The following is a 24,047-nucleotide window of genomic DNA, read 5'->3' on the forward strand; positions in this document are numbered from 1 at the left end:
CTCCTCGATGAATAATATTGAAATTTAAGACATGCTCTGATCCTGAGTGTTTGCTGTGCATTTTAACTTAGCTTCACTAATGTAAAGAACCGGTTTTAAGTTTTAATCCAAATATTGTCATTCTTCCGGTATGGCAGCCCTCAGTACAACAGGACAACTCATCGATCACTCTTGAAAGATTAAGGAAAGGGAAACCAACACATTCCATGTCATGCTCTGCATCACTCCTGCTAGGACTCACAAATCCATGTCTTTTCCCTTGGCCACTTCAACTCATGTATGACCCTTTCTTTGACTCATGATTTATTGCTCTCAGTTACTTCTTTTGCCAGATTTATAAACGTAACTGTTCTGTCTTTATATAATACCTACTTGGGACACTAGGCAATGACAGTAAATTTATTGTCTATGAGTTGTTACCTTGAAAAATTACATCAATGCAAAGTGATTGCCTTTTAGCCTCCATGGCCAATAAATTTAATTTTTTGGAGGGGGTGATGTGAGTCATAGGATCATATATATAATCACTGATCACAGAATGAGGAGCAAGTTGGAAGTTCTGAGAAACAGAAGCCAAGAAGGGAGACTCCTATCTCTTGCTCGACATGTATAAGCTGATATGCTGTTTGCTTTTCCTCGGATGCTTACATCCTCATTTCTCTCTGCCTGTCCCTGACCCCAGGGAAGAGGTCCTACAGCTCTCAGGTAAGATGAATTTGTTCCCCTTCTGTTTGTCTTGAAAAAGTCTTCAAGGGTCTCAAACGCAAAGTTAGAGATAAGAATGGGAATTCTTGTTTGCAGGAGTCTTGTTAAATTAAATCCTAGATATGGAAAAAATACTAGAAGATCCTTACAGAGCACATTTTAGTTTTTTTTTCTTTCTAAAGTGTAAGAGGAAATAAAAGGTAGCTTTGCTTATTTCATGTCATATCTGCAACCCAAACTTTTGATTTGGTCAATTTTTTTTTCTATTAAAAAATTGTACTACATTTTAAACATCATTACTTTTAGTTTCTATTTTAAATGAACTGATTAGATGTAGAATTTGGTTGTTCCAATTATAGATTAAAACTCTTTTATATTTAGTTAAAAAGCAATCATCTGACATGTGCTATATGAAACAAAAATGTTTATTGAAGAATTAAAAAGGGACAATCTGGAGCTAGAGATGACATCATTTTCCAGGTCAAGTATCTTGTCCTTTTGATTGATGTTTCATTCAGTTTAAGTGTAGGTTGAATTAAAAAAAATCATATTAAAAAAATCAGTCAATAATAGTTTGGCTATTTCCTCTTAATTTAGTTTAAGACATAAAACAACTGATGCATAAAAATTTTAAGTGGATTTTAACTTGTCTTTAACTTTGGGTACTTTTAGACTTTTTTTTAAGGAAAAAAAACCTCTTCTATACCATTGATTTTGTCATTCCTAGTGTCTAAGTTTCTCCAAGAGGCTTTTTGATGATAGGCAAGCACTGTTGGCCACTCATGTCTGCCTACCCACTGCTACAGCTCCTGACCTCCTGTCCTGTTCCTGGCTAAAAACAGGCATTAACTTTGTTGAATCTCTGCTATTTAAAAAGAAAAGTGCAAAGCAAACATGAGATGAAATCAAGATTGATTATATCACTGTCTTCAATGAAAATGTACATATTATTATGACTTTTTTTTTTTAAACTCAGATGAGTGCATTTTATGTAAACCCTTAACAGGTGGTAGCCTCCCTTCAAGTTCTTGCCTCAATTTTTCAAATTTATTTGTTCCAACATAAATGAGCCTCATTACACACACACTTACGTGTGGCCAAATTTTACAGGTTTTTCATTAATATTCTTCAGAAATATTGTGAATGTACTCAGATGCCTTTATAATGAATTCAATTCATTGTCTTCCAAGTGAAGTTGTAGCTAAAGATCTGTAAGCTGCAAGCATGCTGGTATTCTGGGACTCCTGGAGCCTCTGACTTCCGCACAGCAGCAGCCAGCCAAGAGAGCTATCCTGGTGCCAAGTCTCCACTGAGTGTGCCTTCCACCGTCCATGCGCATCCCATACTCATCTTACACATCCTAACCATACATCTTATATTAAGCTGACCAAATTTCACATTAAAAATGTTACTATCAAAGTCTTGAAAGAGTATTTCAAAGGCTGACTTTTTTTTAAGATTATTTATTTATGATAGACATAGAGAGCGAGAAAACGAGAGAGAGAGGCAGAAACACAGGCAGAGGAATAAGCAGGCTCCATGCAGGCAGCCCGATGCGGGACTTGATCCCGGGACTCCAGGATCGCGCCCTGGGACAAAGGCAGGAGCTAAACCGCTGAGCCACCCAGGGATCTCCTGATGTTTTTCTAATAATGATTATATTCAAATCTTGAAGGCCAGGAAGATAAGGAGTGGTGCCATCTTATTTGGTTTACTGGAACATAAACAATCTTGGCTCCCAGAGAGGCACCCCTTCATTTTCCCTCTCCAATTTTATCCTCAAATATCTACAAGTAAAATGTAATGAGGAGCAGTAAATAGAAACCAAAAGGCACCACTTTTGGAGTGGAAACATTTTTTAACTGGTCCTGTGGCTCAGCTCTGCTCTCCTATTCAAGGCAGCTGAGCAGCTTGGCAAAGTCACACATGGCAGTGAAGAGTCAGACTTAGATCCACTCCTGATTTTCTGTCCTGCCAACTTGCAAATCAGACATAGCATCTTCACCTCTCTGTTAAAATACTACTGACAAATCACGAACACAGCATTTGAGGCATCTCTAGTATTCTCTCCCTGACCCAGTGCCCCCCAAAGACAATAGGGAACAGAAGTAATTAAAGGGCGAACACTGTTACTAACCTGTATTATTACTCTGTGTAGCACATGATGGAGATGCAAGATTGGCCTTGGATGAACTGGAAAGAGTGTCCCTCTTGCAAATGCTGCTGGAGAGACCAGGGGCAGAGAGGGAGGACGGTCTTAGGGAAGCAGGTAAAATAATTCTTGCATGTCTAGTGGTCTAATTTTTATTGCTACTGAATTACTCTCTATTCCTATCTACTAGATGAGGTTAAACACCCGTTTAAATAGAATAGAATAATAATTAAATACAATAGAAAGATGACCTATAATACAGGCTAATAAATTGCCCAACATTCTCCCTTTCTGGTGTGAAGACTCCTCTGCAATCTTGTTTTCTTTCTCATTGACTCCTTGCATGCATCATGCTCTCCTTGGCACCTCAGCATAATAGAAATTTTTTAATGCATAGATTTATTTGGATAAGGAGGGTGTTATTGCAGTTTCCAATAAGTGCCATTTTAAATCCTGCTCCCACTTGCTAAAATCTTAAGCAAGCTACTTAATCATCTGTTACCTCAGTTTCTTCATCAGTAGGCAGGGTTTGTATACATACCTACCTCTCAGGGCTGTTGTGAAGTTGATGAGAAAATGCAAGGAAAATGCTCACCACAGTCACACCCAGCCCCCAATAAACCATCAGCTTTTACTGTTTTCTGACTGTATGCCTCTATGCACTGACACAGGTGATCAGAACATTCTGGAAATGAAATGGAGGCTTTTTTTGAGGGGGAAGGGCAGAGCAGAGGGAGAGGGAGAATCTCAAGTAGGCTCCCTGCTGAGCATGGAGTCTGAGGGGGCTCGATCTCAGGACCCTGAGATCATGACCTGAGCCCAAATCAAGAGTCGGACACTTAAGAGACTGAGTGACCCAGGCGCCCCGAAATGGAGCCTTTTAATAGACACTGTTTAATATTAAGAAAACTCGTTCATTTAAAATGTTTCTAATAAACTACTGAACTGCTAACTTCTTGGGGAGAATGCAGTGCCCTCTGGGAATTCTATCAGCAAGAAAGAATAAGGGTCCCTGCCTAGCTGCCTTCAAGTAAGTATCGCTACAGAGTGAAAACAGAAAGATTAGAAACTAGACATGACTTAGTCCTCTTATAGTCTAAGTAAAACAAGCATAAAACAGAAATCACAGATTTGATGATGAATAGTTTTCAAATACTGTCTTACAGGTCTCAGTACCGACATTGCTAACCATAAAGGAAGTATGAGAAAGGTAAGTGACTCTATTTATCACAGTTAGGTGAGGCATTTTATACTTCAAACGGTTCTAAATTCTTTTTTTTTTTTTTTTAATTTTTATTCACTTACGATAGTCACAGAGAGAGAGAGGCAGAGACATAGGCAGAGGGAGAAGCAGGCTCCATGCACCGAGAGCCCGACGTGGGATTCGATCCCGGGTCTCCAGGATCGCGCCCTGGGCCGAAGGCAGGCGCCAAACCGCTGCGCCACCCAGGGATCCCCGGTTCTAAATTCTTGAACGGGGTTTGCCCTGGGTGAAATCATACCTTCAAGCATGTGCTGAAATCGTACCTTCAAGCCAGTGTTATTTCAAAGCATTAATTTTTCTAAATTCTGATTCCTATATGTGACCCTAAGAACTCACCTAGTGCCTGTTTGGGGTATATTATTGTAACAGGTTTAAAAGAACAAACAAGAGGTAAAGCCATCCTCTCCAGTCTGTCACCCCTGTGCTTTCTCTTTCATCATTCCCACTTATGGTCCAGGGGCCAGCAGCCCTGCTGTCACTGGAAGTTTGTGAGAAATAAAGGTTAATTTCAGGGGAAATATAGGATCTATTTCACACAGAAGATAGTAATGTAGAGAACAGGCTACTGGTCGAGTATTTAAATAGAAATAGGTCAATGAGGGCTTGGGACACATCATGGCAATCAGAGGGCTCAGTGGACGGGGGGACCCCTGGCTGGGTGCAGGGAGTCCTTCCAAAGCCATCACACTCCAGGCTCTCACCACAATTACATTCCACACAACAGAGCACACACACTTTTCAAAGGTCCTAAGTCTTAGCTATGGTTCCTTTTTCTTGTAGGGGTCTTAATTCACTGATAACCTATGTTTGTTTGTTTGTGGATTTAATTTCAGGCTTTCTCTGGACAAGATCCTAACATTTTCCTGAGTCATCTTTTGGGCAGAATCAGGAAACCAGATAAGAAACACGGACCTTCCTCTGAATGCTTCTGGAAATACTGTGTCTGAAGTGAAATGAACACCTACTAGTCAACTCAAAAACAATCATCTTAGAAAGTTAAAAACAAAAATGCCTGATTTGAAAATAGGAAAAAAAGAAACCTAAGCAAAATAAATCCTCTATGTTTTGCAAATATCATGAGTGGTTATTTTACTTATAGATGTGTCCTGAAAATTTGCAATTTTTCCTTCCATCAATTTATCCTTAACGAATTCTTTGAGGGATGCCTGAGTGGCTCAATGGTTGAGCATCCACCTTTGGCTCAGGGCATGATCCTGGAGTCCCAGGATCGAGTCCCACATTGGGCTCCTCACATGGAGCCTGCTTCTCCCTCAGCCTATGTCTCTGCCTCTCTCATAATAAAATAAAATAAAATAAAATAAAATAAATAAAATAAATAAAATAAAATAAATAAAATAAAATAAAATATAAAATAAAATAAAATATAAAATAAAATAAAATAATAAAATAAAATAAAATAAAATATAAAATAAAATAAAATAAAAAAGAATTCTCTGAAAAATTAAAAGTAAAGCTAATAAGTGAAAATTAAGAAAAAGTCACAAAAATAAAATTTAGTTAAAATAGTTAAACTACAAATCGCGGGCAGCCCTGGTGGCGCAGCGGTTTAGCGCTGCCTGCAGCCCAGGGCATGATCCTGGAGACCCAGGATCGAGTCCTGCGTCGGGCTCTCTGCATGGAGCCTGCTTCTCCCTCTGCCTGTGTCTCTGCCTCTCTCTCTCTCTATAAAAAAAACAAACTACAAATCTCTTAAATATTATCTTATTTCTATGTCCTATTAACCTTGAAAATAACATTATTACTTAAAAAAAAAATCAATACCTTGGAGTGGAAAAATTCCCTAGGTGAAGGATATATAAAGATGTGAGCTAGTAAATGTCTGACTTCTCCTCAGTTTTTGGCAGGTGAGTTCACATGCTCAGATCCCTCTTAGCTGCCAAAGTGCTGAACACTTGAAAGCTTTCATCTCTTAACACTGACATCCATTTGATCTCGGTTCCTGTGAGCTCAGGGCTCACAGCTCACTTACACTAGATCGTCTCCTACAGAGTGAAGAAAGCTGAAGAGGGAGCTCAGATTGTGGAATGAAAGGAAGAGCCTGGTTTGTTCACTTTACTTTTATTATTATATTTTAATTTATTATTTATTTTTTAAAAAAGATTTTATTTATTCATGAGAGACAGAGAGAGACAGAGAGACAGGGACACAGGCAGAGGAAGAAGCAGGCTCCACACAGGGAGCCTGATGTGGGACTCGATCCCGGGACCCCGGGACCACGCCCTGGGCCAAAGTGGGCGCCAAACCACTGAACTACCCAGGGATCCCCTATTAACGTATTTTTAGAGAGTGAGCGCATGAGTGAGAGTGAGAGTGGGGTAGGGGGTATGGAGGGGCAGAGAGACAGGGAGAGCTTCTTGAAGCAGACTCCATGCTTAGAGCTTGGAACCCAATGTGATGCTCGATCCCAGGACCCGTGAGGTCATGACCTGAGCTGAAATCAAGAGTCAGAAGCTCAACTGACTGAGCCATTCTGGCGCCCCCCGGGTTAAAACCCACTTATGTGTGTGTACACACTGACTTAAATTCTGTTAAAGTGCCCACACAGATGCAGCTTCAACATGTACAGAATCCAGAGTGTGAGCTCCCAGCCTGAAGCAAACACACGGGAAAGCGCAGCCAACACGAACTGCCCTGCTGCTGGTCTCTTCCATCAACCACACAGCAGTTCAGAAGGAATGGAGCTTCAGAGCTGTACCAAACTGCCCCACATAATCACTGCTGTGCTTGTCAAGCATCAAAGATCTCTCCTACAACACACGTTTAAAAAAAACTTTCACTTTCTGAGGGGCATCTGGGGAGCTCAGTTGGCTCAGGTCATGATCTCATGGATCTTGGGATCAAGCCTCTCACAGGGCTCCCCTACCCCTCTGTGCCTGCCCTCTCTCTCTCAAATAAATAAATAAAATCTTAAAAAAGAAAAAAGCTTTCACATTCTGGGTTTAAGACAAGGACAAATCTATAGAGAAAGATGTCTCAAACTCAAAGAATGGATGCACTGTCTCAGAGATCATGTTGACAGTAATAGCTATGATGACACCGTAGTATCTCACGTTGAAAAGAAGCTAATACTAGTTCTCTAACACACAACTCTGGCACCACAAAACTATTTTATATTTATGATGCCAGAAAGAGCTTCTGTGGAATCCCAGTGCAGGGTAACTGTGAACCCTGGCCCTTGTTTCAGTGACATTAGGCAACTACTCCATGGATGGGGCTCTGGGGTGGGATTCAAGCATTCCAATCCCTGCTCTCTACATACAGGGCACAGGGTGAGTCCTTGACCCCATTAGGACTCCCTCTGCCTCAGCGTCCTTGTCTGCAAAATGAGGATTCCAACAATGCTTCTCTTTAAGGTGGTTGTGAGCATGAACAATTCATGGAAAGTGCCTGGAACAGCCTCTCATAGAGCCATGTACACTGATAAACACCTAGCTATTTTTACTTCCTGGTGTTATTGGTTTGCTACAGAAAGGTGAAAACGATGTGATGAGGATAACATGTACAGTGTCGGCTTCAGGACCTTGTCCCATGTTTTAATTCTGAAATTCTGTTGCTGCCAGTTACACACTTTGTGAAGTATAAGTTTGCTGTATGGAATCTGAATGAGTGCTTCTGATACTGAATTTTATGGACTAGGCACTGAAATGAGTGTTAACAATATACACGGTGCTGCTGGGAGGGCTTGATGAGATAAGGAATTTGAAAACATAGCAAGAGCTCAGATGCTGTGACAAGGCAAACACAAAGTGTTGCTGAGAAAACCAGTGCTGATCTGTGCACCTTGCAATGCATTTTATCATGATGATAAAAAAATCCATATTCAGGGCAAAGGTTTATTGACATAGTACAAAAACGTCTCAAGTTCCACATGTATCCAGTTTGTTTTTACTTAAAAAAGATACCTGACTGAAAATATTAATAAGCATTAAAAACAAGTAAATTAATATAATTAATTATAAATTCAGTTGAAACAAAATTTCAGTTTAGATTAAATTTACCTTGTGAATTATAATGAAGTTTTTCTTAATTACCAAACAACTCCATTCACAGAGCATTCTGTTTTTCATAAATCCTGACCTCTTACCCAAGGAAATGCAGCCTTTTGGGTAACATTTATGTAAACATGGAAACCTATAATATATATTTTTATTACAAATTTCTGTAGTTATTAATATAAAAAGTTAATATGGGGGATCCCTGGGTGGCTCAGCAGTTTAGCGCCTGCCTTTGGCCCAGGGCGTGATCCTGGAGTCCTGGGATTGAGTCCCGTATTAGGCTCCCTGCATGGAGCCTGCTTCTCCCTCTGTGCCTCTGCCTCTCTCCCAACCTGTGTCTCTCATGAATAAATAAATAAAATCTTAAAAAAAAAAGTTAATAAACTTGAAACAACAAAGTGTAAAAGTGGCTTCAGCCCCCTCGTGGGGCAGCAGTGTCACTGCTCAGCCTCCTCTCCCCCCCTCCAGCAGTGCGAGCATCATGGTGCAAAATCTCTAAATATGCCTAGTCTACTTATCACCATAGGAAAGTCATCAACAATATTACAGATCTGCCTACAACAAGCACCAGTTTCATATGAAGTCTGGTATAATACGCACTTTTTAGTACATATAAACTGTGTACTAAGGCAATGAGATCAGCAAATTCAAACAAATATCCAGAAAGAATGAAAAAGAGGTGCTTCTGTGACTGGAGAGCGTAAGGTATAAACTGTGCTGCATGAAGCAGAATGACCTCTGACAGCCACACATTATTTCTGATTCATATAAATTAAAATTTTTGCCCCTACAGAAGGTCATGATGACTCCACTGATGGACAATATCTGAGCTGGTTAGTTTTTTAAAATTTGATTTTTCACCAGTGGCAAAAATATTGCGCAACTTAACCAACATGACAAGGGCTTCAGAAATCACCCAGCGATCAGGGTGGAGTAGATTATGAGAGCTCCTGAGTTACCACATTGGAATATTTGCATGGAACAGCTCAGCATCTGAAAATGGCTCTGACACACAGAATTACCTTCCAGGAAAATGTACTTTAGAAAGGAGATCCAAGCTATGGGAGTTGAGAATCAGGACCCAACAGTCATTATGGATAAAAAGGACAAGTCTCCTAATTATTATCAGGATGTATTTTTATAGAAAGGTTTAAAACTTGAAAGGAGGAAGTGTATTTTCTTAAAACAAACAAAACAACAACAAAAAGAAAAATCAGCCTGTTACATAAAGATAAAACGTTACTGCTCCTTCACTTGCTTCTATTCCTCTTTCTGGTCTGTGTGGGTCATCTGTCATTCCAAGTCTGGGCAGGAATTACTGACTTCTCTAAAGAACAGGGAGCTAACTTATCAAGTAAACAATCCACTCACTTCCTAGAAGATACAATGACGGCTGGCCAGTGCAGTGCACTGATCTCTGGCCAAGCCTGTACCCCTGCGAAGATGAGGATGGCTGTGCTCTTGTGGACACCCACTGTTACCGTGCAGCCCGTCTTAGCACTTGACAGATCTCCAGCAAAAATGGCCAGACCTCTTGTGTGTAAATTGATTGGAAAGAAAGAGTTAACTGTTGGTTTTGGTGAGGCAACATTTAAACACCAAGGCATAAAAGAACAATAATTATTTTTTACGTAACTTCTGAAACTTTTTACAATCATTATTTTAAAAACAAAAACATTAGAAAGGGGAATATCACTGATTAAGCGAAGAGCTCTTTCTGTTTTAACATCACACATCCAAAAGCTAACTTCAACTCTCCAAGGAATAAGCTCATGGTAAATAGACTGATTATTAGGTAAGACTTTGGGAATTTCCGTTGAACGTGGAAAATTAAAAGAAAAGGCGTCTACAAGAACAAAGCTCAAAATCCAACCCTAACAACTAGGTTATTTCCAGTATACCGATGGGTGGTATTTGTTACTACTGGTAAATACCAAAGTGACTTATGTTGTGGGCAAATGAGAATGTTTCATCTGAGCCATGGAGAGAAGCACCAAGCTGTACAAGAACCAGATGAAAGTACTACATTTATGGGAACCATTTAGGTAGGATGTCCTCAAGGTCTCTCATGGGGAAAATGATTTCTGTAACAACAGAACGAAATAAAGGAGGCCAAGGTTTGGGGCTATTTCTGGCTATACCTCTGGCTACCACTGTTTTCGGGTGCCATCTGTGTACACAATTCTCTAGAGGCCATCCAATCTCAGAGGACAGCAGAATCAGAACCTGACAGCTTTAGTGCACCAGGAACACAGATATAAAAGACTGTATATACAATATCCGCTTCAGAAAAATGATGCTGATTAAAAAAATCAAGAAGGGAAAACCATAACATTCAGTGACAACTTCATGGTCACTTGGAGTCAGGGGTTTAAAGAGATGCACAAAGAGGTCTGGTTGTCCAGGGGGTCCCGGCAAGTGTGTCTCCACAGTCCCTCAATTGCTGTTCGCTGCTGGAGTGTGACCACAGGATTCTGCGAAGACACGGACGGATTCCTTGCTTTCACAAGTGACACAGTCCTCCAAGAAAGAACAAAAGCAGACAGCATGATGTACCATCATCTGAAAAGTTTTAAAATCCGTAATATGCTGGCCAAACACCTTATTTCTAGTCCCCAATTTATTCAATTCACATCTAAGAAGAGCTTATGTGACAGTTCATTCCTTATCATTAGAAGGAATAGGATAATTGTTTACACACTTTTGCTTACATTACTTTGGGGCTCATTCATACACTCTTCGCAAAACCCACAAAATAGTATTTTGAGAATGAAAATGCTTAAAATGAGTAATGGGCTCAGCTCCCGCTTTTCAGCAATGCCATCTGTAACCAGCCTTAAGTTCCAGGAACTCGTTCTGTTCTTTAAAAATGAGGGTGGGGAGGATTCCAGCACATATTTACTTCAGAAGCCTTAATATCACACTGTTCTGAACACCTAGCTTACTTCTCTTGCTAGAGTTCTTAACTTCACATCATCACATCCCACATTCACATCTTGACTCCTGAGGGAATAAAGGGCCAATTACTGGTACAACTGTCACAACCATTCCACAGAGCCACCATGAGGACCACTGGCAAATCAAAGCTCCATTGCCCAGGCCGTTCGCATATGATCTTATTGAGAAGATCTCATAACAGCAAAAGACCACCTGGGTCTCACGGAAAATCCTGCATGAACACTTCCTCTAGTATGAATCTTACTCCATTCACACACAAATTGAGTATCTGAAATGCAAATCTCTTAGTCCCCTCCTCCCCTCAATCATATATCAAAGCAGGTGCCCTGCAACATTCCAACCAAAAAATACGCTCTCAGTCAAAAAGACCTGTGGTCAAAATGAGAGGGACTGTGCAACCATATATAAATTATTTAATATCTATACATGTTACTTTGGTGTTTGTAGGTAAAGTAGGGAGAGTAACACCTACGGTGGAAATATCTGTAAGGACTGTATTTTCAGTGGGATCATGTGAAGTGTATGAAGTGCCTCGGGCACCACCTGGCCCAGAAAAACATCCACACTGGATAGCTGCTGTCACTGTGCTTACCTGGATGTCTATTCCTTGAGGGACAGTCTGGCTCTGAATCCAGGAGTGCACACTGGCCAGCTCCTGCCTCTGCCCACGTGAGAACCAGGGCTGCTGCCCCTGCATGCTGGCCAGCTTCTCCAGGCCCTCTCTCAGTACAGCCTCTGTAACTCTGGGGACAAACAAGCAACCTCAGTCCTGAATAAGGCACTTTTTGGGTTTGCCATATATTTTATATCTCTTGCTAATATACAATGTGCATGTTAAATAACAGAATCCACACTTTGTCAGGTCGGTGAAGCCAGAACATTTTTTTCTGGTGCAAAGCATCTGTGCAGTGCTTGAAGGACGCTGACAGAAGAAACAGATTCCCCTCAGCTCCTCTCTCTTTTTAGAATGGGAAAAACCAAGGGCCAAAAAGAAAAGTTCTGGCACTTGTGTGCTATCTTGTGAAGCGCTGCTTTTCTTTGTTTTCTGGTCTCATGATGCACAGCATGCTGGTTGAGCATGGGTCCGAGTGTGTGTGTGGTACAGTCACTATAGCCACTGTTCTAGGATCACTCATCACTTGACCTCGAATGAATGTGAAAATATATTTCTCTAAAAGCATGTATAAAAGACGTAATTTAAAAGTCACTTTGTATTAAACAACATACTTAAACTATTAAAAAAAACTCATATAAAAGTAGGTCTTCTAAAGTGCTTTCTTACCTCTCAGGTACCTGATATGTCATCAGAATGCACTCAGGTGTTTGTTTTATCATTCTCCACATAGACTCTTCAGCTAAACCGGGAAATGTTTCTTTTCCCTGTACATCTTGAAACTGCTGCCCATTTGAGGTGATTTCAGAAGAATAATCACTACTAGCAAGGTATATACTGCTGTCACTGCTTCCTATCAAAGATCAACAACAGTTACAGGTTAGGAGAAACCTGTTAGGGGTCAATTTGCCAAATTTATTCTTCAAAGACTCTGGCAACCAGCTGACAGTCTTTGTTGCCACCCAGCCCAGCCAAGCCCTGGGTGACCTCACTTCCCAATTTTTCTATCTTCTCCTCCATCTTCCCTAGATCTCCCTCTCACTCTTCCCAACCTGTCCACACTCAAGTCCATGCCTCACTTTTTCATCATTAGCAACTATTTCATTGCAGCTCCATCTCCCAAATCACTAACATCTCAGCTTTACTTGTTCATCTGCTTGTTCAAGTGTACCAACTACGAAGCTCAAACAGTGCCTCAGCCTTTCAGCTCAGAGCCCAGAGTCCATCACTCAGTAACACACTTTGCAATACCTGAGATTTCTTTTTCCCTCTTTCACAACTATTCAAATGTCAATTCTCATAAAGCCAACTGTCAATTCTGTTCTTACGTAAATCCAAATAGCCAAAGATATGGAGAAAAGTCATATATAATAAGGCACATTGGTTCATCATCAGCAAAAGGATCATCCAAATGCTGCGTAATTCTGTGACAATCTCTAGCCAGCACACCAGCCTGTCCCAGCAAGCACTACTTTCTACTTTTCTGCTCCCTCACTCTCATCTATTAGAAATGGAATTCATTATCTTGATACTAAATGTAAATTTACTCATATCTACACTCTCTCCTCACCTCTTCCTGTTACAATAGAGAAGCCATCCATTCATCCTAAGGCCCATCCCTTTATGGCTGCTTTGAATGAGCCTTGCAGATTATTCCTTTCCTATCTTGCATTTAACCTTTCTAGATCCTTCTAATCAACTCTGAAACAATAGAACAAACAAAAACTCCAAAAGTACCTAATTTTTTAAAAAGTATATGGGTAGATATAAAAGATGTTTTTCCTCATTAAAAAATATTTAAAATTTTAAAAATTCCCTAAAAGGTAATTGTTTAAAGCAAATATAACAGTAATTTTATTGTGGGGTTTGTAATACATGTAGAAATAATATTTTTTGTAAGCAAAAATAACAGAATATGAAGGGGAAATGGAAGTACTCTTTTAAGGTTCTTAGACATAAAGTGATATAATACATATAAGGTTTGAAGGTTAACTGTGATAGGTAAAAGATGAACTTGTAAATCCTAGAGCATTGAGTAAAAAAGAAAAACAAAGAGAGGTACAGCTGAGAAATCATCAATGGAGAGAAAATAAAATAATTAGAAATACATAATTATCAAAAAAGGAAGAAGGGAGGAGGAAAAAAAGAGAAGGTGAGACAAACATAAAATATATAGCAAGATGGAAGATTTTATTTAAACTTGACCATATAAATAATCACACTAAATGTAAATGGTCTAAGTATTCCAATTAAAAGGCAGAGGCTGTGATATGAATTTAAAAAATATCAATATCCAATCATATGCTGGTTATCAAAAACCAATTTTAAATATACAGATAAGTTAAAAGTAAAAAAAGGAAAAATATGCCAGATAAACACTAACCAAAATAAAGCTGGAGTGGATACACTGATACATAAATAGATATAAAGCAAAGTACTTTCCACTTTAAAGAGTTCAATTAATCAAAAGGCCTAACAATCTTAAATGTGTATGCACCTAATAAAAGAGTATCAAAATATATGAAGCAAAGATTGAAATTACAGTGGGATGATGTAATGTCTCAGTAAACCATAAAACAGAAAATCAGAATGTAGAAGATTAGATCAACATTATTAGCCAACTTGATGTGATTTACATTATAGAAGAAACTACTCAACAATAGCAGAACACACATGCTTTTTAAGTACACATGAAACTTTTATCAAAATAGACCAAATTCTGGACCATTAAACAAGAGTCAGTAAATTTAAAAAAAAAAAAATAATGTTTTCTGACTATAAGTTAGAAACCAGTAAGATATCTGAGAAAATCTGAAATTAAAAACATTTTTAATAACCTATGGCCAACAAAGAAAATACAAAGGAAATTATATTTTGGACTGAATGAAAATGAAAATACTCATGTCAGAATTTCAGTAATGTAGTAAAGTAGTGCTTAGAAGAAATTAAAAGCATCAACTGTATATATTTAGAAAAGAAAAAACAATCTCAAAACAATGCTCTGAACTTAAGAAATTAGAAAAGAGCAAATAAAATTCAAAGTGAAAAGAATAAAGATTAGAGTAGAATTGGATGATACAGAACCAGAAAGCAATAGGAAAAACACTCAGTGAAATCAAACGTTACTTCTCTGAAAAATTATAAAATTGGCACCTATCCAGCCAGAATGATCAGGAAAAAATTAGTATCAGTAATAAGAGAGAAGATGTTACTACAGATTCTACAGACCTTAAAAGAATAAGGGAATATTACAAGCAATTTTGTGCCAATATATTCAACAACTTAGATGAAATGGAGAAACTCCTTGAAAGATATAAATCACCAAACATCACTCAAAAAGAAATAGATGACCTAAGTAGTTCATATCTACAAAAGAAATTGAATTTGTTGCCAAAAGCTTTCTCACAAAGAAAACTTCAGGCCCAGAGAGCTACTACACTGGTGACTTCTACCAAACATATAAAGACAGAATATTATTTCATTATAAGTTCTTCCAGAAAGCAGAAGAGAAGAGAATATTTCCCAACTTATTTTTTAGGCCAGCATCACCCTGGTACTAAAATCAGGTAGAGATATTACAAGAAACGAAAACAAAGGGCCAATACTTGCTATAATAGTGTGATAATCCCTAACAGAATCTTAGGAAAGAAAATCCAGCAATATAAAAAGGGTAAAATAGCATGACCAAATACAAGGCTTGTTTAATGTCTGAAAATTAATGTAATTCACTGTATTAACAGAATAAGGGAAAAGAACCATATGGTTACCTTGATAGATGCAGAAAAATAATCTCAGCAAATTAGCAGAAAAGAATTCCTCAATTGTACTGATAAAAGGCATTTATTAAGACCTACATTTAACATCACATTTAATGGTGAAATTCTGTCTGCTTTCCCCCTAAGATTGCTAAAAAGATAAGAGTATCAGTCTCACCACTTTTGTTCAACATTAGGGGTCGTAACCATTCCAATAAGGGAAGACAAATAAAGACATGCAGATCAGAAAAGAAGTAAACTATATTTGCAAACAAGATTGTCTACATTGAAAAGTCCTACAGAACCTACAAAAGAACTACTAAAACTAATAAATGAGTTTAGTAAGATAGAATATACATTCAAAATAAAAATTCAATTAGATTTCTATATGCCAACAACAAATACTTGGAAATTGAAATTTTATAATGCCATTTACATACAATAACATAACAAAATGAAATCCTTAGGGATAAATATAGCAAAATATGTGTAAGACTGGTACAGAAAACTACCAAATGCTGCTGAGAAAGATTAAAGACCTACATAAATAGAGAAATACATCATACTTGTAGATCAGAGGACTCAATACTATTAGGATGATAATTTTTCCCAAATTGGTCTATTGATTCAACATGATGTCAATAAAAATCCCAGCAGGACTTTTTGTAAAAACAAACTGATTCTACAATTTATATGGACAAAGGACCTGTAATATCCAAAAATTTTTTGAAAATAAGAATAAAGTTGGAAGAGTTTACTTCCTTAGATTTTAAAACTTATCTGAAAGCTACATTACTCAGGCACCTGGGTGGCTTAGTTGGTGAGTATCTGCTGCCTTTGATTCAGGTAATGATCCTGGGGTCCTGGGATTAAGTTCCACATCAGGCTCTTCACAGGGAGCGTGCTTCTCCCTCTGCCTATGTCTCTGCTTCTCTGTGTCTCTCATGAATAAATAGATAAAATATCTTTAAAAAATTTAAAAAGCTACATTATTCAAAAGAATATGGTATTACCCTAAAGCTAGCCATAAAGATAAATAAAACATAAAAGAGAGCCTACAAAGAGATTCAACATATATGGCTAATTTATTTTCAACAAAGGTGCCAAGATAATTCAATGGGGAAAAGACTAATCTTTTCAACAAATGGGACAGGAACAACTAGAGATCCATATGCAAAGAAAGTGTATCAATCCTTACCTCACACCACATATAAAAATTAACTAAAAATGGATCACAGATCTAGCTACAAAAGAATATTAAAAAAGGGGTGCCTGGGTAGCTCAGCGGGTTGAACACTGAACTCCTGGTGTTGGCTCAGGTTGTGACTTCGGGATTGTGGGATCAAGCCCCACACTGGGCTCTGTGCTCAGTACAGAGTCTGCTTGTCCCTCTCCCTCTTTTCCTCCCCTTGCTTGTGTTCTCTCTTAAATAAATAAAACCTTAAAAAAAAGATTGTTAAAAAAGATACAAAAGGAGCACCTGAGTGACTCAATCAGTTAAGTGTCTGATTCTTGATTTTGGCTCAGGTCATGATCTCAGGGTTGTGAGACTGAGCCACAGATTTGGGATTCTCTCTCTCTCCATCTCTCTGTGCCCCAACCCCCATCTGTTTGTGCATGTGCACTCTCACTCAAAAAAAAAAATAAAAATAAAAAATAAAAAACAAGATACCACAAAGGAATCACTTGTGCTAAGTCCTATGTCAGCAAACCAAGACTTAGCACCGTTAACCTAACTGCAGTTTCATCTTCCCAGGAATGTAACTTTTAATCAGTCAACATGGAATTACCTGGTCAGGACTAATGATATAATCCATCTGATAAACCCCTTCCATTTCCCTTAGGACTGTGACTTTGCCTGAAATGCATTCTTTACTAGTAACTTCCTTTTTCTGCCCCCTTACTGCCAAAAATAACCCCCAAACCAAAATCAAAACCAAAAAAACCCTTCCATTTTGTAGAGCCCTTCAGATTCCTCTCTACTGCTGGATGGGATATTGCTCAATTCATAAATCATTGAGCAAAGTCAATGTGATCTTTACATATATTCAGTTAAACATTTGTTTTTTAACAAGATAAGCCTATTAAACTTCAAAAGGAAATAGAAGACCATCAGTGACAAAAAAAAGAGCATTACATAATATTAAGGGGATCAATCCAACAAGAATCTATAACAATTGCAAATATCTATGTACTGACAGTAATATAATAATATTGGGAAACTTTAACACCCCATTACATCAAAGGACAGATCAGACAGGAGACAATGGCTTGGGAAAACACATTAGACCACACAGGACTTATATAAATATTCATATTTATTTAGCTATTAGTTACTTAATGTTCCATCCAAAAGCAGCAGAATACACATTTTCAGGTGCATATGGAATATTCTCCAGGATAGATCACATGTTGGCCCACAAAACAAGTCTCAATAAGCTTTAAAAGACTGAAATCATATCAAACATCTTTTCTGACAATAATATAAAACTAGAAATTAATTATAAGGAAGAAACTGGAAAAAACACAAATACACAGAGGCCAAACAACTTGCTACTAAACAGCCAATTGATCAAGTCAAAGAAGAAATAAAAAAACACATGGAGACAAGTGAAAATGTAAACATAATGGACTAACGAGAAGCAGCAAAAGCAGTTCTAAAAGGGGAGTTTATAGCAATAAGGGTCTACCTCAAGAAACAAGAAAAATCTCAAAATAATATAACTTTAACACCTGAAAGATACAGATAAAGAGCAAACAAAGCCCAAAGTTAGTAGGAAGAAGGAAATGCAGATGAAAGTGGAAATAAGTGAAAGGAAGACTGAAAAAAAAAAACAGAGAAAAAGATCAATGAAACCACAAAGTGATTCTTCAAAAAGAAAAAAAAAAATAGATAAAACTAGCCACACTCATCAAGAAAAAAGAGAGGACTAAAATAAATAAAATCATAAATAAGAGAAGTAACAACTGACACCACAGAAATGCAGAAGATTAAAAGAGACTACTATAATAAATTATATGCCAATAAGTCAGACAACCTGAAAGAAATGGATAAATTCCTAACAACATATATTCTTCTAAAACAAAATCAGGATGAAATAAAAATCTGAATAGACTGATTACTTGTAATGAAATTGAATCAGTAATCAAAAAACTGTCAACCAACAAAAGCTCAGAACCAGATGGCTTCACAGATGAATTCTACCAAATATTCATTAAAAAAAAAATTTAAGTCCTATTTATTTAAGTAATCTCTACACCCAGCGTGAGGCTTGAACTTATGACCTTGAGATCAAGAGTCACATGCTCCACTGACAGAGCCAACCAGGTGCCCCTAATTCCACCCAACATTTAAAAAAATATTTATTTATTTATTTATTCATGAGAGACACAAGAGAGAGATAGAGACACAGGCAGAGGGAGAAGCAGGCTCTTTGCAGGGAGTCTGATGTGGGACTTGATCCCAGGACCGGGATTACACCCTAAGCTGAAGGCAGATGCTCAACTGCTGAGCCACCCAGGCATCCCTCTACCAAACATTTTAAGAAGAGTTAATACCTATTCTTCTCAAACTATTCCAAAAAATAAAATAAGAAGAAAAGCTTCCAAATTCATTCTATGAGGATAGTATTACCTTGATACCAAATCCAAAGACACTACAAAACAAAAAAAAACTACAGGTCCATACCCCTGATGAACACAGATGCAAAACTCCTCAACAGAATATTAGCAAACTGAATTCAACAACACGTTAAAAGGATCATTCAGCAGGACAGAGTGGGATTTATTCCAGGAATGCAAGGATGGTTCAATATCTGCAAATCAATCAATGTGATACACCACATTAACAAAATGAAGGATAAAAACCACATGAGCCTTCTCAATTAATTGCAGAAAAAGGATGTGGCACAATTCAGCATCAATTCATGATAAAAACTCTCAACAAAGTGGGTTTAGAGGGAACACACCTCAATATAATAAAGGCCATAAACCCACAGCTAACATGCTCAATGGTGAAAAACTGAAAGCTTTCACTCTAAGATCAAAAACAAGAAAAAGATACCTATTCTGACCACTTTTCAACATAGTACTGGAAATCCTAGCTTCAGCAATCAGACAAGAAAAGGAAATCAAAGGCATCCAAATTAGTAAGGAAGAAGTAAAACTTCACTGTTTGCAAATGCCATGATACTATATATAGAAAACTTTAAAGACTACCAAAAGCCTATTAGAACAAATCAATTCAGTAAAGTCGTGAGATACAGAATTAATCTAGAGAAATCCTGTTCTATTCTTACACTAATAATGAAGTAGCAGAAAGAAAAATTAAGAAAATAATCCCACTAGGGTGCCTGGGTGGCTCAGTCAGTTGAGCATCTGCCTTTGGCTCAGGTGGTGATTTCAGGGTCCTGGGATCCAGCCTGGTGTCGGGCTCCCTGCTCAGTGGGGAGTCTGCTTGTGCCTCTCCCTCGGCCCCTGCTCATACACTCTCTCTCAAATAGATTAATAAAATCTTTAAAAAAGAAAATAATCACATTTATATAACTACAGCACGAAAATATTTAGAAATAAACTTAACCAGAGATTAAAGGCCTCTAAAAACTACAAGACCTTGATGAGAGAAACTGAAGACACAAACGAATGCAAAGATATACCATGTTCATAGATGGGAAGAATTAATAGTTAAAATGTCCATATTACCAAAAGCAATCCATAGATCCAATGCAGGAGCTACCAAAATATCAAAAGTGTTTTTCATAGAACTAGAACATATAATACTCAAATTTGTATGGAACCACAAAAGACTCCAAATACCCAAAGCAAATTTAAAATAAAGAACAACACTTGAGGTATCACGATCCCAAATTTCAAGATCTACCACAAAACTACAGTAATCAAAACAGTATAGTACTGACACATAGACCAATGGAACAGTATAGAGTCCAGAAATAAATCCATGTTTGTATGGTCAATTACTCTATGACAAAGGAGGCACGAATATACAATGGGGAAAAGACAGTCTCTTCAATAAATGGTGTTGGGAAAACTGGACAGCTACACGGCAAAAGGATGAAGTTGGACCACTTTCTTATACTACATGTCAAAAGAAACTCAAAATTGATTAAAGACCTAAATCTGAGACGTGAAACCATAAAACTTCTAAAAGCAAACATAGGCGGTAATCTCTTGGACACTGGCTTTAGCAACATATGAAATGATATGTCTGGGGACACCTGGGTGGCTCAGTGGTTGAGCGTCTGTCTGCCTCTGGCTCAGGGTGTGATCCTGGGGTCTGGGATCGAGTCCCACATTAGGTTTCCTGCAAGGAGCCTGCTTCTCCCTCTGCCTATGTCTCTGCCTCTCTCCTCTGTCTCTCATGAATAAATAAATAAATCTTAAGAAAAAATAAATGATGTCTGCTCATGCAAAGGAAACAGAAGCAATAATAAACTATTGGGACCACATCAAAATAAAGTTTGCGTACAACAAAGGAGGCCATCAAAAAATGAAAAGGAAAACTACTGAATGCAAGAAAATATTTGCAAATAATATATTTGATAAAGGGCTACTATCCAAAATATATAAAGAACTCCTACAACTCAACACCAAAAAAGGAAAAAAAAATCTGATTAAAAAAATGGGAAGAAGACCTGAACAGACATTTTTCTAAGGAAGACATACAGATGGCCAACAAACACAGAAAAGATGCTTAACATCACTCACCATCAGGGAAATGCAAATCAAAACCACAATGAGATGGTATCTCACACCTGTCAGAATGGCTAGAATCAATGACACAAGAAACAACAGGTACTGACAAGGATGTGGAGAAAAAGGGAATCCTTGTGTACTATTGCTAGAAATGTAAACTGGTACAACCACTGGGGAAAAAGTTCCTCAAAAAAATTAAAAATAGAATGACCATATGATCCAATATTGGATGTTGGATATTTATATTAAAAACAAACAAAAACGCTAGCAGTGCCTCAGTGGCTCAGTTGACTAAGTGTCTACCTTTTGGCTCAGGTCATGATCCCAGATTCTGGGATCCAGCCTCATGTTGGGCTCCCTCTCCCTCTGCTCCTGTGTGCTTATTCTCTCTCAGATAAATGGATAAAATCTCTTCAAAAAACCACCAAAACACTAATTTGAAAAGATATATGCACCTCCATGTTCACAGCATCATTATTTACAATAATCAAGATATGGAAGTAATCTAAGTGTCCATCAATAGATGAAAGGATAAAGAAGAGGTAGTTTATATATAACAGAATATGGGGATCCCTGGGTGGCGCAGCGGTTTAGTGCCTGCCTTTGGCCCAGGGCGCGATCCTGGAGACCCGGGATCGAATCCCACGTCGGGCTCCCAGTGCATGGAGCCTGCTTCTCCCTCTGCCTGTGTCTCTGCCTCTCTCTCTCTCTGTGTGACTATCATAAATAAATGAAAAAAAAAAAAAAGAATATTACGCAGACATAAAAAATGAAATCTTGCCATTTGCGACAATGTGGATAGAGCTAGAGAGTATAATGCTAAGCAAAATAAGTCAATCAGAGAGAAGTATCCTATGATTTCACTCGTGGAATTTAAGAAACAAAAGAAACGAACAAAGAGAGACAAACCAAGAAACAAACTCTTAACTACAGGGAACAAACTGATGGTCACCAAAGGGGAGCTGGGTGGGGGGATGAAGGAACTAGGCGATGGGGATTAAGAGTATACTTGCTGTGATGAGCACCGCGTGTTATACAAAAGTGTTAAGTCACTATATTCCACACTTGAAACTAATATAATACTGTATGTTAACTCTACTTAAATTAAAATAAAAACCTTAAAAAAATATGAGATGTGTGTGCATGCATGTGTGCACGCGTGAGCACACATACCAGAGTATTACTCAGCCTTAAAAAAAGAAGAAATCCTGTTATCTGTGACAGCATAGAGGACCTACAGGGTATTATGCTAAGTGAAATGAGTCAGACAGAGCAAGACAAATACCACATGATTTCACTCATATGCAGAATCTAAAAAACAAAAGAACAAAGCAACCAGAAACAGACTCATAAATACAAAGAACTAGTGGTTTCTGGAGGGGCAGGGGTTGGGGGATACGCAAAAACTTCCAATTATAAACAAGTCACGGAGATGAAAAGTACTGCACTGGGAATATAGTCAATGATATTGTAATACTGTTGTATGGTGACAGATGGTAACTATACTTACCAGGGTGAGCACCTTATCACCTAGAACTGTTGAATCACTATGTTGCATGCTGGAAACTAATATAACATTGTATACAAACAAGACTTTACTAATAAAAGTAAAATAAATAAAGTTAACTATACACTTACCGCACAACCTAGCAATCTCATTCCTAGGTATTTACTGACTAGAAATGGAAACACATGTCCACCAAAAGACTCAGACTCAAATGTTCATAGTGGCATTATTCATTATAGCTCCAAACTGGAAGCAACTGAATAGTCATCAACTGGTGAATGGATCTCCATACAATTTAATTCTACTCAGTAATAAGGACCAAGCTACTGATACACAACAATAAGAATGAATCTCAGCAGCACTGTGTTAACTGAGAGAATTCTAATACAAAAAATTACATACTGGACAAATTAATTAATATTACAGAAAAATTAAAACTAGTGTTAGAAAGTGATAAAATTAGTGATAGAAAGCAAATCAGTGCTTGCCAGGAGCTGGAGCATCAGGGCAGAAATGGATTATAAAGGATCACAGAAGAAATTTTCCAGATGATGGAAATGCTCTATAAGATAACTGTGATGCTGGTAACATTAATGTATATATTTGTCAGAATTCTTATTTTGTATACCAAATCTGGTAAATTCTGTTGTATGTAAATATACACCAAGGAGGCTTTCAAAAAAAAGAAAAAAATACTTCCACACCAGTGCCAAAACCAAATGGCCTATCACACAGTGATTTCTTGGCCACAGAGTGTGAAGAATTCCTTATTTTGATCCACTACCTGATGCTGTAGAACCCGCTCCAGATGGAGACTCCTCAGGAAGTAATGCCATGGAGAGTTCACTGGCAGTAAAAGGATTCTTCTTACTCCCACTTCTGCCTAAGACACCCTGCAGGAAGTAAGGACACAAAAACAGATTTTAACAACCTGAGCATCATATGGTTCAATATGGTTCAAAGATCCAATAACTGGTGGATCTTTGATGCCACATATTAAACAGAATAAACTGGATAAACTGCATACATAAGGGATATGTCAAACAGTTTAGCCTGTCCCCAAGAATGCAGTTTTGACCTTTCTGTGTAATACTAAAGATACTGCTGGTTTTTGAGCACCTACTACACACCAGGTACCATACGGTTGTATTTTGTTGTTGAGTCATTCCAAAAATATATACTGAATGTTTTTGTATGTTTTAAACACTATTCCCAAAACTAGGAATATAATAGTGAACAAAACAAAGTTACAGCTATTTTGAGCTTATATTGCATGGGAAGAAGGACTATAAGAATATTACTTCATATACTCCTCAGAAAAAGCCATCGAAGATTAATCTCTTCATTTTTCACATAAGGAACAAA

At 37.9% G+C, this 24,047-nt stretch overlaps 2 protein-coding genes across 13 annotated transcripts in view; one reads left to right on the forward strand and one right to left on the reverse strand.

The window, feature by feature from the left end:
• Positions 1-567: 567 nt before the first annotated feature.
• Positions 568-5,128, forward strand: UTS2 (urotensin 2). Its single transcript, XM_077882979.1, has 4 exons — positions 568-705; positions 2,864-2,974; positions 4,024-4,067; positions 4,955-5,128. Exons 1-4 carry the CDS (start codon positions 606-608, stop codon positions 5,066-5,068), a joined length of 369 nt encoding a protein of 122 aa, XP_077739105.1. The 5' UTR covers positions 568-605; the 3' UTR covers positions 5,069-5,128.
• Positions 5,129-7,961: 2,833 nt separating this feature from the next.
• PER3 (period circadian regulator 3) overlaps positions 7,962-24,047 on the reverse strand; it is a 55,283-nt gene continuing 39,197 nt past the window's right edge. For 11 of the 12 annotated variants that reach the window (XM_077891360.1, XM_077891365.1, XM_077891361.1 and 8 more), the window contains 4 exons: positions 23,467-23,575; positions 12,378-12,561; positions 11,688-11,838; positions 7,962-10,657 (listed from right to left, as the gene is read on the reverse strand). In XM_077891360.1, coding sequence (XP_077747486.1) covers positions 10,574-10,657; positions 11,688-11,838; positions 12,378-12,561; positions 23,467-23,575 — 528 coding nt within the window. In that variant the 3' untranslated portion in view covers positions 7,962-10,573. Of the gene's footprint in view, positions 10,658-11,687; positions 11,839-12,377; positions 12,562-23,466; positions 23,576-24,047 lie in introns of those variants that run through there. The other variant, XM_077891368.1, reaches the window with a different exon arrangement.

The sequence above is a fragment of the Canis aureus genome, chromosome 3, assembly GCF_053574225.1.
Source record: "Canis aureus isolate CA01 chromosome 3, VMU_Caureus_v.1.0, whole genome shotgun sequence".
Taxonomy (NCBI): Eukaryota; Metazoa; Chordata; class Mammalia; order Carnivora; family Canidae; genus Canis; species Canis aureus.

Coding starts and splice junctions, on each gene's coding strand:
- UTS2 (XM_077882979.1), top strand. CDS start 606: ATGTATAAGCTGATATGCTGTTTGCTTTTCCTCGGATGCTTACATCCT. Junction 2,975..4,023: donor GGACGGTCTTAGGGAAGCAG/GTAAAATAATTC, acceptor ACTGTCTTACAG/GTCTCAGTACCGACATTGCT. Junction 4,068..4,954: donor ATAAAGGAAGTATGAGAAAG/GTAAGTGACTCT, acceptor ATTTAATTTCAG/GCTTTCTCTGGACAAGATCC.